The sequence below is a fragment of the Egretta garzetta genome, unplaced genomic scaffold, assembly GCF_000687185.1.
Source record: "Egretta garzetta isolate BGI_Z169 unplaced genomic scaffold, ASM68718v1 scaffold465, whole genome shotgun sequence".
Taxonomy (NCBI): Eukaryota; Metazoa; Chordata; class Aves; order Pelecaniformes; family Ardeidae; genus Egretta; species Egretta garzetta.
The window spans coordinates 1,519,485-1,534,112 of NW_009259680.1; the positions used below are offsets into that span (position 1 = coordinate 1,519,485).

The following is a 14,628-nucleotide window of genomic DNA, read 5'->3' on the forward strand; positions in this document are numbered from 1 at the left end:
AGCGCTGGAGACAGAGAACAGAGGGACAGTTCAGGCTCTGCCTCCAGCAGTCCGTGTTCCTCCCCTCCCTCCTGGGCACAAGCTGATGCTGAGTAAGTCCCAGGTCATAGAATTATTTGGTTGGTAAAGACCCTTAAGATCATCTAAAACGAAACCATGGCCCTAAGCACCTCCCCTACCCATCTTTTAAATACCTCCAGGGATGGGAACTCAACCAGTTCCCTGGGCAACCCGTTCCAGTGCCTGATAACATTTCCAGTGAAGAAACTTTGCCTAATATGCAGTCTAAACCTCCCCTGGCACAACTTGAGGCCATTTCTGTGATCTTGCTCTCGTTCCACAGCTGTAAAACTTTTCCTTGCTGGAATTGGGAACGAGAGCGCTTTTAAAAATGTTGAAGAAAAAATAAACACGTAATTTATTTAATCCTTTTAGCTAATCGGAATTCCATAGATGTACTCTGCTGACAAGTTGGCTTCTTTGTGCCACCTTCTGAGTCACTGTGTATACACTGTTCATCCCTTTGCTGGTCCTCATAGCATATCCTTCCCTCTTTTTTTTTTTTTTTTTAAATAAAAAAATGATAACTGCAGAATGAGCACATGGCCTGTGATGTAAGCATCTTTGCATAAAATAACACAAAGCACTAAAATGCACAGGTTTCACCTTGTTTAACCAGTTTCTGGAAGTACTCTTTATAGTGTATTTTCATCTTGTCGTCCAAAGGGCATTGACAGCAAGACAGCAGAATGAAGGCCAAGTGCTGTAGTCGATTTGTGTTTTGCTCCAAGACAACCATCTATACCTTTCTGCTGGGAGGAGTGTTTATTGCGTTGGGCTCAAGTCGAATTCTCCTGATGAAGTATTCTGCCAATGAAGGTGCTGTTGGGCAATAAACATAATATACCTCAAATAAGAAAGAGTTGATATTTGGGGTAAAATGGATTCCCAAAAGCCTAGTTCTCCACCTGCAGAGTTCTTAGCATAAACGTTCTGTTTTATACATAGTGGCATGCATTTCTGTACTGGAAAATCTCTCTATAGTCTAACATAAAATGATAATTTGGGTTGCAAGGTGTACGATCCATGTGGAGAGTCACCCTTAAAAGATGAGGCAGTGAATGATTTTATATATGATTTTCAAAGACTGAGTTGTTGTGTAAGCACTATTGGTGGTAAGTGTGTTGACTGAAATATTTGTCTTGCAACAGGCTTAGAAGAAAAGTGGTATCATAGTGGGTATGCTATAACTGGCTAGCGAAAAAATAGCATATTGCTGTTGGGGGAAACATTCCCACTTTTAAATTTTTTTAAAACAGCGATCTTGAGTTCTTCCAACAAGTTCTACTGTAAACTGGAACCTAATGAAGAAAGATTTCAACCCAGAAAAAAAGGCCATTCAGAAAGTTGTATATCATAAAAATTGGAATATTTATAATGAAAATGCTGACGTAGCCTTTTACATTTATGGAAAGTGGCTAAAATTCTGACTGGAGGGTTTAAAATAGTTTTTTGCTGTAATTATGAACTCAGGAGACAGAATCTGATTGTGTACTCTATGATTTCCTGAATTCCACAGATAGCAAATACGATTACCTGCCTACAACAGTGAACATATGTTCTGAAGTAGTAAAACTGGTCCTGTGTGTGGTATTGGCACTATGGGTTAAGAAAAAAGGTAAGTACCTATGTTTAAAATAAGTAAAATGTGTTGACTTCTAAGATTTGCTGTACTTCAAATCCCTTTTTTTGTTGGTGTTTTTTTTATGATAGATTCACGTTTAGTAGTATGGAATAGGTCCTGCTAGTAAGGTTCACTGAAATTTGTCTCTTTCATGCAGAATTATAACTAAACTTTACTTTTATAAGTCAACGTTGTGCTTTAAATTCAGATGTTCTTCACTTGTGTGTATGGTAGCTGCAATGGGGACAGGTAAGTTGAATCAGAAAGTGTAATGAAGACACATTCTAATATTTTCAGAATTTTAACACAGCATTGTGCTAGGATAATAAGAGTTGCCTCGCTGTGAAGTCATGACTGAAGAGAAGCTTATAAATTGCACGTATTGGCCTTTTTGTTCTCTTCTTCTGACCATTTTTATTTAAAAGCACCACCACCTTCCACTGAAGGGGCTTTTGTGTGTGTGTAGTGGTATTTGTGTCAGAAGTAACATATCTATGTTGTAATTCAAGGTAGCTTTGTTGTGAAGACAAATCTTGGGGCTGCTGTTCAGGAAAAGCAGTGTCAGGCTTCACTAGCTACTGGTTTTGTATTGCAGGCTATTTTTTTTTTTCTTTCGTGGTTTTTCTGTCCCGGTACAAAAAGGATGAGAGGTTAACTTCATAGCATTTCAAAATGGTAGAGGACGGACATTTAAATTGGAAGAGGATATCGGGCACTGGAGACTCGTGTTAAATTGAACTGCTGGTTTCGTCCACTTCTCCATATAACAGCCATGGCTCTGGCAAGCTGATGAAAGTTTTACCTCCACCATTTAGTACAGATACACCTAAGACTAGATATATTCAGCCAGTGTTTGCCATCTTTGGCTACTGCTGATTACATGGGGTTTTTCCTGTGATGTAAGCATCTTTGCATAAAATAACACAAAGCACTAAAATGCACAGGTTTCACCTTGTTTAACCAGTTTCTGGAAGTACTCTTTATAGTGTATTTTCATCTTGTCGTCCAAAGGGCATTGACAGCAAGACAGCAGAATGAAGGCCAAGTGCTGTAGTCGATTTGTGTTTTGCTCCAAGACAACCATCTATACCTTTCTGCTGGGAGGAGTGTTTATTGCGTTGGGCTCAAGTCGAATTCTCCTGATGAAGTATTCTGCCAATGAAGGTGCTGTTGGGCAATAAACATAATATACCTCAAATAAGAAAGAGTTGATATTTGGGGTAAAATGGATTCCCAAAAGCCTAGTTCTCCACCTGCAGAGTTCTTAGCATAAACGTTCTGTTTTATACATAGTGGCATGCATTTCTGTACTGGAAAATCTCTCTATAGTCTAACATAAAATGATAATTTGGGTTGCAAGGTGTACGATCCATGTGGAGAGTCACCCTTAAAAGATGAGGCAGTGAATGATTTTATATATGATTTTCAAAGACTGAGTTGTTGTGTAAGCACTATTGGTGGTAAGTGTGTTGACTGAAATATTTGTCTTGCAACAGGCTTAGAAGAAAAGTGGTATCATAGTGGGTATGCTATAACTGGCTAGCATTCCTATGCTTCTCCTTTTGCCAACTATTAGCAAAATATGCTAACAAAGAAAAGATACACTCCTATAAGAAGGCTGTGTCATCCTGGAAGCCATTTTTTGTGAGAGGAAAAAATAGCATATTGCTGTTGGGGGAAACATTCCCACTTTTAAATTTTTTTAAAACAGCGATCTTGAGTTCTTCCAACAAGTTCTACTGTAAACTGGAACCTAATGAAGAAAGATTTCAACCCAGAAAAAAAGGCCATTCAGAAAGTTGTATATCATAAAAATTGGAATATTTATAATGAAAATGCTGACGTAGCCTTTTACATTTATGGAAAGTGGCTAAAATTCTGACTGGAGGGTTTAAAATAGTTTTTTGCTGTAATTATGAACTCAGGAGACAGAATCTGATTGTGTACTCTATGATTTCCTGAATTCCACAGATAGCAAATACGATTACCTGCCTACAACAGTGAACATATGTTCTGAAGTAGTAAAACTGGTCCTGTGTGTGGTATTGGCACTATGGGTTAAGAAAAAAGGTAAGTACCTATGTTTAAAATAAGTAAAATGTGTTGACTTCTAAGATTTGCTGTACTTCAAATCCCTTTTTTTGTTGGTGTTTTTTTTATGATAGATTCACGTTTAGTAGTATGGAATAGGTCCTGCTAGTAAGGTTCACTGAAATTTGTCTCTTTCATGCAGAATTATAACTAAACTTTACTTTTATAAGTCAACGTTGTGCTTTAAATTCAGATGTTCTTCACTTGTGTGTATGGTAGCTGCAATGGGGACAGGTAAGTTGAATCAGAAAGTGTAATGAAGACACATTCTAATATTTTCAGAATTTTAACACAGCATTGTGCTAGGATAATAAGAGTTGCCTCGCTGTGAAGTCATGACTGAAGAGAAGCTTATAAATTGCACGTATTGGCCTTTTTGTTCTCTTCTTCTGACCATTTTTATTTAAAAGCACCACCACCTTCCACTGAAGGGGCTTTTGTGTGTGTGTAGTGGTATTTGTGTCAGAAGTAACATATCTATGTTGTAATTCAAGGTAGCTTTGTTGTGAAGACAAATCTTGGGGCTGCTGTTCAGGAAAAGCAGTGTCAGGCTTCACTAGCTACTGGTTTTGTATTGCAGGCTATTTTTTTTTTTCTTTCGTGGTTTTTCTGTCCCGGTACAAAAAGGATGAGAGGTTAACTTCATAGCATTTCAAAATGGTAGAGGACGGACATTTAAATTGGAAGAGGATATCGGGCACTGGAGACTCGTGTTAAATTGAACTGCTGGTTTCGTCCACTTCTCCATATAACAGCCATGGCTCTGGCAAGCTGATGAAAGTTTTACCTCCACCATTTAGTACAGATACACCTAAGACTAGATATATTCAGCCAGTGTTTGCCATCTTTGGCTACTGCTGATTACATGGGGTTTTTTGTTTTTTCTTTCTTTCTTTCTTTCTTTCTTCCCTTTTTTGTTTCTTTTTCTTTTTGTTCCATATGTCTGAGTTTTGCTGAACTCAATGTGTCGGTGGTTCAGAAGAGGATTAGATAACATTGTGTAGTCTTAAATCTGTGCCAACAAAGTACTTCTGTCACCAACTCTAGAGTAATCTAAGGTTTATCACAGTCTTGCTCCTAAATTGAGCCCTGAATACCTAAGTAAGTGTCATTCTTTGTGCCTTGTCCTTTCTTTCTTCCTTCTTCCTAGATGTTCTCTTTTTACCCAGCTCATGTGCTGTGTGCTACAGATACTGAGTGCTGGTTTATTTTGCATTTCTGACATTACTGGAAGCTCTTTGGGTGCTACATGAACAAATCCACTGTCTGTATCATTGTTTCATTTCTAGATTTGACCGATAATCATCAGACAATCATACCCAGTAAGGTAGTTGCTATTGTGTGTGGACTTTGGGGTGCTTTTGGGCCCTCAAAGAATGGTTGACAATTGAATTTTTGCTCCTGGTGGACTAATACTCTGATGCGGGTAAAAGGTTCCTTGATGCTTTCTGTGCTGAAGCAAGGAGATGAATACCTGTAGACACAGGATTGCTGCTGTAGCTGTGTGTTCTGCCCTGGATTTGTCCTCTGTGTTGCCAGGGAGCTGTGGTACCTTATTTTTTTCAGTCCAACAGTGTTCCTGAAAACAGAACAGTAGTACCTATTCCGTTAAAAGGGAATGAGTTTTCTGATAATAAGAAAGATGTCCTTCTTACTGATATCTTTTCCTTTCAGAGGGTTGTTTGGATCATCCCTTTGAATGTCTTTCCTGGAAGAATTTTTGTAATTCCATGAAATGGTCAATTCCTGCCTTTCTTTATTTTTTGGATAACTTGATTGTCTTCTACGTACTGTCCTACCTCCAGCCAGTAAGTATACATATACTGAATAAAGTATCTTCTAATGTCTTAGTGATAGGTAACATTGCCCTTAGGCTATCCAGAGCTGTAACACTGGCAAGACAAGATTTGCAGGTAAAAGAATGATTTGTTACCTGACCAGCCAGACCTTCCCATTCTCTTGCCCACTGGTCAGTGTGGTACAGCTCTCAGCAGAAGGGAGTCTCTGGATTTTCTCCATCCAAAGTGATTTAGAGGTAGGCTGAATTGCTTAAGTACTTAAGGCGGGTTTTTGGTGCTTTCTCTCCTTTGGTTTCATCAACTCTGTATTTCTCTTTCAATGCATTTGCTCATGTTGTTAGTATTTGAGCTGCACTTTTTTGTGCGGCTTCTACCGCTTTATGTATGTGACGTCACATGATTACTTGTTTTCTTTCCTCACTGTCTCCAAAGAAAAGTGAGTAAATGTAATCCAATGAAGGGAGTAAGTGTAATAGGAACTGAGGAGGGGAGGAAGAAAACTACGTGACTCTTAATTTTTTATTAGTTATGTTTAAGCACAAAATTTAATAGGTACTTTCTTCTAGCTACATTCAGCCTTTTGCATGAATCTACATATGCTCAGGAACTAGTACAGTTTTTGTGCTTTCTTTTATTTCATGCTTATTGGTTCAGAGTCTGTTTGAAGTTAGATGGAAACAGATGGTTACTGCTTGCTATAAAATACTGTGGCTGCCAGTTTGACATTAAAAATAAGTATAAATATTCCTGTTCTTTCTCTTTCAGAATTTCTCTTTCAAATATTGTCCTTTTAGGTGTACGTTTCTGTCAGGGACAGACTGGAGCCTAGAATAGGACCTGTCTGGAAAAATCTAATTAAAATCAAGAGTTTGTTATCTTAAAATAACATGCACAGGTGTTTGGTCCTGTGGTTTGTTGTGTGGGGCTTTTTTGGTGTTTGGTTTTTTTTTGTTTTGGTTTTGGTTTTTTTTCATTAGAAAGGAAATTCAGCTATAATGTTTGCAATAGCAAAGCCTGATGTTTAGGAGGTTACATAAACACTTGCTTTCTTAAGCAATTTGATTTGGCTCAGTTAAGGTCATATTTTGTAAAATGCACAGCTTTTATATTTTACACACACACACACACCCTTGCCCTGTCTCTCTCCCCTCAGAACATGTGCTTTAAGATTCCTCTTTTTTAGAACTCTTAGTGTCTTACACCTTTTAACTGGATATATTTTATGAGGGTTAGCTGAAATTGTAACATCATCATGGTAAACAAGTATTAAAAGTGATAACTATATAGCTGTAAGACAGAATACCTTGACAATGTACAAGACTATGAAAGTGAAAAGGTGGAGGCAAGATGCTTGAGAGAAGGTGGCCATATCTGACTGAACTTGGTTTTGTATGACTTTAAAAACTAAGTAGGTTTGGGACTAAGTAGTACCTGGGTGAGCAGTTGCTTGAAGTATAGAGTTGTTTTGGCGAGATTGTTTTGCTTGAAGCTTCAGCTCTAACTATGGATACTCTTTAGCAGCTAGCATTTCCTAGTGATAAGACTTATTTTGTTTGTGACATATAAGTTAGTAGCACGGTGATCTTTGGTAAATTTTTTTCTTATTCCTTCGCATCTAGGACAGAGGCCCTTTGAGGCCTCAGAGAACAAAGCAACTGAAAATTAATTCCTTGTAATTATCCTGATGTAGATTTTTCTCGTATTGTTACCAGTGATGTTGGATGGAGGGCTTTGACTGTGAAGTAAAACCAGAGTATACATGGAACACTTGTATATTTTGCATCAAGCCTCTTTTTTCTGTTTTCTGCTAGTTCCAGATTCACTTGTTTATTCAATATTTTTCTCCTTATACAGTGTTCACCTAACATGAATATTTATTGAGTTGTAATCTTGCAAAGCAGAAAATTAAGCTGTGATTTCTTAGGCAGGTATCTCATGTGTCAGTCTTCAGCTTACTTCAGACCCTGTGTTGTGCTGTTTCATGAGATATATTATTCAGCAGATAGTATGTTGGAATAGAGTAGAACTAAGGTAATGGGGAAAGGGCCTGTGCTTTTCCTCTGATAAATGAAAACAGCTCAGCTATTGCAGGATTGGGAACGTGGAAATGCAGATGAGAAAGTTCAGTATAAAGTCTGTGGTTTGTACTTCTGAAGCCATATATGTTTTTGTGTAAAATTGTCTAAAAAAGTGATCTCACTCTAAGGCTGAATTGGAGGAAAGGGCTCAGATGCCTAGGTTTTTGTACGTTTACTGACTGCATAGGACAGTTCTGGATAAATCACAATTTGGGAAACACCCCCTTGCCCCCAGAAGAGCCTTTTTTCCCCGCTGGTGCTGGTAAATTCTGATCTTCAGCAGTAACTGCAGTGCCTAAAAAGAGCTGCCTCTTGGTCCAGTGTCCCAGTATAGAGTTTCTAATACAGAGATGAAGATGACAATCCTTGCCACAAGAAGTTTGCAACTTGGGATAATGGCCGTGGTTTCAGGCACTGTCATTTTTCTTCAGCTGTTCCCAATTTAGATAGGAGCTTTAGAGTTTTCTTCAGTTGTACTTTGAAACAGGTGAACTTTTTAGTACAGTTGCAGTCTTGAAAATTCAAGCTGAGCACCACCTTACCTTTGATACAAAATGCGCTTGACATGCAAGAAGTTTATTTTCTGCAAGTGCCTTGCCTAAGTCTGGGGTTTCATGAATGCTGCAAGCTGGCACTGTGCAGCCAGAAGCAGCCTCACCTTCCCCTATTCCTTTCTTATTTTCATTTTGGAGCAACTTCCACCTGTGTGCTGACAGCTGTATTTGGTCAGCCTGGCTGGGGAACTGATCTGACAGAAAACTAAACTGTTTTCTTTTTTAAGTAATTTTTCCACGGGATTGGTTTTCTCACATCTTTGTTTCGGTACAGCTTTCCCCCACTACAGTAGAACTTTGGCTCTGTGGTTTGCCTGAGATTTCAAAATGAAACTTGAATGTCATTTTAGGGACGTGTTTTTCTCCCACATGGGTAAGGAAGAAGGTTCAGTACCAGGATGCTGCTTTTCACTCTGGCACCTTGCAGAAAGGTGAACACTTGAAATCAGTGGGCTTTTGAGGTCCACACTATGTCTGGAGTATAACTGTTCCCCTTCTTTTCTTTCTAGGCAATGGCTGTACTCTTCTCAAATTTTGTCATTATAACAACAGCTCTTCTCTTCAGGATAGTGCTAAAGTAAGTAGTATTTACTAAAGTAAATGAAATTTTATGTCTTCATAGCCTTGATGAAGAAGTTAAGGATACCTTCTTTCTCTTTGATGAGAACAGTAATTCTGTTTTCTTGTGGCTATAGCAACTTGGAGAGATGGCTTTGTTTTCTGCATCTGATTGTGTAGGATATAATAGCTTATTAGGAGTCCCTATATATCTTTACACATTTGGACAGTTGTAATAGAAAACAACTGAAATCATGATTATATAGTTGTAGGATGGTCAGAATTAAGATTTGGGTACTTTTATTTGTACATTAAATCTCATATTTCATGATTAGCAGTACTTCTTTCCAGTCTGTTGTAATTCTTAATTGAATGTAAATGTAATCTAACAAGAGGGGATGAGATATGTAAGAGTGAAAGGTAGAGGTGACTTTGGTAATATTGTACCAGCCCTGATGTGTTTCTGGTCAAATGCATAGTATGTTTTAAAAAGTAATTATATGTCCCTTCTTCATTATCCATGTGACAACTCTCTGTGCTATGTGTTCTCCTTCACCTGATTTGTGCTCTTTATTGTGGGATTTAAATTCAGAAAAGACTGACAAGGAAATAGGTTTTAACCACACACTACTCAAAAAGTCACTTGTGTTGAACGTGGAACAAGGATGCCTTTTCTACAGGCAAAAAGATGCTTTTTCATATATATACCAAAAGAGTGTCTGATAGTCAGACTTGAAATGCTTTTCTCTGTTTAATTTTGTCTCTTGTGATCTCACAGTTTGCTTAATCTTCCTAATTTCTGATTTTCCCCAAGATAAACAGGCTTTGCTTGAGTAAAAAAATAGTATAAATAGTTCTAACAGTCTTATAAATTACGTTAATAGATTTATATGATTTACCATTATAAAATACTAGAAAAGGGTGTGAAATCATGGGGGAAAAGTGAAATGTAGTGAAAGTTTACCAAAGTAAGAGGGTAATTATTTGAATGTCTGTGATTTCTTTTTATCCATCAGACCTGTGTTCCCCTGGAGACAAAAGTTGCTTTTAAGTTGTCAGGCAATCAGTATCTAGTACTAAAATGATCTTGAAAGACTTTCCTTAAATTAACTCTACAGAATACTCCATTTTGTATTTCTGTGATCACCAGGCTGGGCCCCCCTTGCCACAGAAAAGCATGTTGCATTTTGGCATTTCACTGTCAATTCTGAAAAGCCAAGATTTTTCTTTGCGCCTGTCTCTGTCTCCTTATCTGTGACGTCTTTGTGTTTTGTAGAGCTTGTTCTCCTGTCATGTAATTTGTGCCACTGTGTTTCTAAAGTTGGTGGCTTTTTTTGTCTACTCCTAGGCGAAAACTCTCTTGGGTACAGTGGGCATCTCTGGTGATTTTATTCCTGTCCATCGTTGCCCTGACTCTGGGAACTGGAGGCCATCAGCAAAGCTTGGCTGCACACGGATTCCATCACAATATGTTTTTTAGTCCATCTAACCACTGCCTTCTCTATGCTGGACCTGAGGAAGCATGCCTGGAAAAAGGCAGCTGCGTAGCACCAAGTTTCCTTCCCAGCTTCCAGTGGAATGTCACCAGTACCATGGCAGGAGCATTGAAACCTCTCCGTCTCAGCCTGGGCCATCTGCTAATTCTAGTGCAGTGTTTCATTTCTGCCCTGGCTAACATCTACAATGAAAAGATCTTGAAAGATGGGGATCAGCAGGCTGAAAGCATCTTCACGCAGAACAGCAAACTCTATGCCTTTGGGGTGCTGTTCAATGGGCTTATGCTGGGGCTGCGGGCTAAGGACCGGAGGCAGATAGGGAATTGTGGCTTCTTTTATGGGCACAACATCTTCTCGGTGGCTCTCATATTTGTCACAGCTTTCCTGGGGCTCTCTGTAGCCTTCATCTTGAAGTTCCGAGACAATATGTTCCATGTTATGACTGCTCAGATCACCACTGTCATCATCACCACAGTCTCTTTCGTCATCTTTGACTTCAGGCCTTCTGTAGAATTCTTTTTGGAAGCTCCTGTAGTGCTTCTCTCCATATTCATCTATAATGCCAGTAAACCAAGAGGCCTGGAATATGCCACTCTGGGGGAAAGGGGCAAACTTGTTAAAGGAGATGCATGGGAGAGGTCAAGTGGGGTAAGGCTTTTCAGTACTTGTCTCCTCTAGTTTCAATTTTCTTCCATTTATGCTATGGAATGTTTGGAAGATTCATTTTGCATGTGACTGGACTCATCCCTCAAATACCAAAACTCCTCGGTATTTCTTAATTTTTTTTAAATTCATTGGGTATTGCTTTGCATATTCCACTTTTGCAATTCATGAAGCCTAGGTAAGTATTGCTTTCCTCCTGTGACTATAGACAGTCCTGTGAGCAACTTTAGCTTTGTACAAATCCTCTCCTGAAACCTTTTTAACCAATGTATTTTACTGGCCCTGGGCATCCAGAAATTGGAATGGATGCCTGGGAAATAATTGTACTTAAGTAGTACCTATAAATCTGTGTAGCTGAGCCCACATCATGAAGAAGTTAATATATTTGATGTTAAGATTCTTTCTACATTAACAGTCAAAGATACCTGAAGACAAAAAGGTAATGTTTAAATACAGAGTTTTAACACTTTTTTTTTCCTTGCAAAACATTTCCTCCAGACCCGTCAGTGTTTTTTGTCCTAATGTGAATAGTAATCCAGTTAACTAGAACATGCCAGGGAGGGCTTGCTCTTAGATACGTCATTCAGTTGAGCTGAGCAGTCAATCTAAAGCAGAAGGGTTAATATCTGTGTGCTCCTAGTCTTCATGTACAGCTATGTTCTGTAATACACGTTGCAACCGGCAGAGTGTGCCATCTCCATTTAATTCTAAGAAACAGTACATTTGAGAGAGGTGTTTTTCAGAAATCACACATGGTGCCTTTTTAGGTGGTTGTTTAACAAGCAGTAAATAACACAAAATCTCATATTTTTGGTATACCAGGCATTATCTGTTTTAGCACTTGGATTGATCAGCTGTGGTAAAACCAAATAGCACTATGTGAGCAGGCTTCCTGATGCCTTCATCAGGCTGGTTTAGGGAGCGAGTCACTAAAAAATGTTGATACAGGGGATGTTTTTTATGAGCATGTATATCCTAGAACAAGATTGTAACACACTGGTAAGAGATTTAAATTACAGGCTCTTGATTTTATATAAGTGATGCCTTCAAAATAAACTTTTTTCTTCTTTTTTTTTTTTCTCTTTTTCTTCTTTTTTTCTCTCTTTCTTCTTCTTCTTTTCTCTCTTCTTCTTTTTTCTCTTTTTCTTCTTCTTTTTTTTCTCTTTTTCTTCTTCTTTTTTTTCTCTTTTTCTTCTTTTTTCTCTTCTTTTTTTCTTTTTTTTTTTTTGTATTAATAACAAGATAACTTTTGCTCACATTGTTCTCTTTTGCTTCTGGTTACTGTAGGATGGAGAAGAATTTGAGAGATTGAACAAACCTAGCAGTGACATCGATACAGACGAAGATTCCCTCTAGCATGAGGCTGACTTGGAGGAATGCTATTACTCATAGTGAGAGAATGTTAATGTTTTATTAACATAGAGAAGGGCCGTTTTTCCCCACTTGCAGAGCAATTGAGACTGTTTTGGGGCTGGATGTGAGAGGTGGATAAGGAAAACATTCAAGCCATGTATATGGAGAGTTGTATTTCCTCTTTCTGTCCATGTAAATCAGGACTTCAAAATCTGCTGAAAAAACCAAAATTTGTAACTGATGCAAACAAGAGGAGGCTTGGATGGTGGACTCAGTGGTCTGGGTGACGTGCTGCATTGTGGAAGGCAGTCCTGGACTCTTAACCACATGCCTTTCACCGCTTTGGTTGACTGTTCTGAGTCACTGCAACTTTCTGTATGAATTCCTTGGTTAGCAAAGCAGAGATGAAACTGTTCTCCACCTTGCAGAGTGTGATGAATGTTGATTAATGTTTTTGCTGCATCTTCCAATGTGCAAATGCTCCAGTAAATTTTCTTTTCAGGACTTAAGATGTAACTAATAACCTCATAAATAATGAGGCATATCGACTGTTTTATTGTATTTTGGCAATTCAGATTGACGTATCCCTAGCTGAGTAAGAGAGTCCCTCTGAATTGACCTCATCAGACTTTCTCTTGAGAATGTATAATAAATCATATTATTTGGGTTAAGGATATGTTAATCCTTCAAACTGGCAGATCTCTAGAGTGTGATTTGAGTTTGAGTGGTCTTAATTCTGTCTTCATTCCTGTTTTTACATCAGTGTAACTCTATACTGACTCCTGTGGAGTCCTTTCTTTCTGATTTTCTGTGATGTGACTGAGAGCAGAATAGATTTCACTGACTTCAGCCACTAGTCCTCCTCACATTTTCAGTGTGAGACTGTTGGGTGCCTGTCTCCCAGTGTCTGGGGAAATGGAAATCTGGAATGCCTTTGTAGCAGATAGTGAATTTTACATGCAACTTATGTGGCCTAACTTTGAAAGAGCTTGAATAAAACAGAAATGTTACACAGTATGAATGCATCACAGGGTCTTTTTTGTGTTTAGAAAAGCTATGTGCAGAGGCTTAGTTTGCACTGAGGCCACTATCTGAAAACAAATATTATGCAGCTATAGTGATGCCCTTCGACATCTGGAACACTGAGCAGGAGGGTACAGGTGGTAGTATCATTTGGTGTTGCTCCGCCCTGTCAGACTGATAAGGTCTTGCATTCATTTTGTAGAGAGAGGTATCATTCTGCAGAGTGGCAGGCATAGTGATCTCAGAATCGCTGTTGAGGCGTCTGCTGGATTGTATTTTGAGTGAGATGAAAAATAGGTTCCAAATAATTCAGAGGATTTTAGAAGGGGGAGGGGAATAGGCATGCAGATAAGAGATTCCTGGTATGTTCCTAAAGCCTCTTCTCTCAGAACAGTGGAGAAGATGTTGGTTTATAATTTCCTCCCTTCAAAAATGCATCTTTCATAGCTGAAAGATACTGTCAAAAGAATTCTTAAGAAGATAAGCAATGAGTTCAGTGTCAAAGCCTCATACCACAGTGTATAGTAATCAGTTAGTGATGCGTTTCTCTCTGGACTGAAGACAGTCGTGCCTTTGTTCCTCTCAGTCATCCTGTTTCCAGGCTTTAGCAGCTTACTTATGCATACTGTATTGATGGCTCATGGCTATATTAATTAACATTCCTCCTGTCATTGATCCTTCAAGAGGGGCAGCCTGTTTCCATACGTGGCCAATGACTGTCAAGTTATAAACTATGATCTAAAATTATTATTCTCATTTCTTACATTTTTCCAGCAGTATTAACTTTTTCTAGCATATATTAACTGTACAAAGTGAAATTACTGTTGTGGTTGAAAAATCTTTTACAGCTGACCTCATTGTGCTTCTACAGTAGGCCATTTCAACAAAAGGAATCCTACATGTTTGCATCTGTATGGAATAAATACGAAAGCATATTTCAATGTACATTCCAGAAACGTGGTTTTCATTGGTTTATGCTGTCCTGTTTTGGAAAATGAAACTTCAATGCCAAAAAAAAAAAGCTCCAACCATTACAGACTTAGTTGCGATAAGACATTTTCATTTTTTTCCATTACATACAGCTTTGCAGTATATACCCGCCTGAGTTCATTGTCTTTTTCAATCATAGCTACCAACTTTAGCAGGTATTTCCAAGAAGAGTGAAAGTACTGTTAGCTTTAGATTGCTTTGCATTTACGTGAGCAGTAGCTTTTTACATGAACTTTTCCGGAGTTCTTTGCCTTGCATTAAGTCAGAACACAGAAATCAGCCTCATGCCTCTAATGACAGAACATCAAACCAAAGATTAATCTCTTAAAAATCATATGT

General features: G+C 38.4%; 1 protein-coding gene across 3 annotated transcripts; it reads left to right on the forward strand.

The window, feature by feature from the left end:
* The first annotated feature begins 71 nt into the window (after positions 1 to 71).
* On the forward strand, positions 72 to 14,263 carry SLC35A5 (solute carrier family 35 member A5). Of its 3 annotated transcripts, XM_035894031.1 has the most exons (7): positions 72 to 92; positions 727 to 879; positions 1,580 to 1,678; positions 5,450 to 5,583; positions 8,716 to 8,783; positions 10,113 to 10,908; positions 12,211 to 14,263. In XM_035894031.1, exons 2-7 carry the CDS (start codon positions 750 to 752, stop codon positions 12,277 to 12,279), a joined length of 1,296 nt encoding a protein of 431 aa, XP_035749924.1. In that variant the 5' UTR covers positions 72 to 92; positions 727 to 749; the 3' UTR covers positions 12,280 to 14,263. The 3 variants fall into 3 exon arrangements, with proteins under 3 accessions (XP_035749924.1, XP_009636831.1, XP_035749925.1); XM_009638536.2 differs by lacking the exons at positions 72 to 92; positions 727 to 879; positions 1,580 to 1,678 and adding exons at positions 2,700 to 2,848; positions 3,656 to 3,754 and having other exon boundaries at positions 12,211 to 14,262; XM_035894032.1 differs by lacking the exons at positions 72 to 92; positions 727 to 879; positions 1,580 to 1,678; positions 5,450 to 5,583 and adding an exon at positions 3,672 to 3,754.
* The last annotated feature ends 365 nt before the right edge of the window (positions 14,264 to 14,628 follow it).

Excerpts from the sequence above, each read along its gene's own strand:
- SLC35A5 (XM_035894031.1), top strand. The coding sequence starts at position 750 with ATGAAGGCCAAGTGCTGTAGTCGATTTGTGTTTTGCTCCAAGACAACC. Across the intron at positions 1,679-5,449 it reads ACTATGGGTTAAGAAAAAAG|AGGGTTGTTTGGATCATCCC; the intron begins GTAAGTACCTAT and ends TTTTCCTTTCAG. Across the intron at positions 10,909-12,210 it reads CATGGGAGAGGTCAAGTGGG|GATGGAGAAGAATTTGAGAG; the intron begins GTAAGGCTTTTC and ends TGGTTACTGTAG.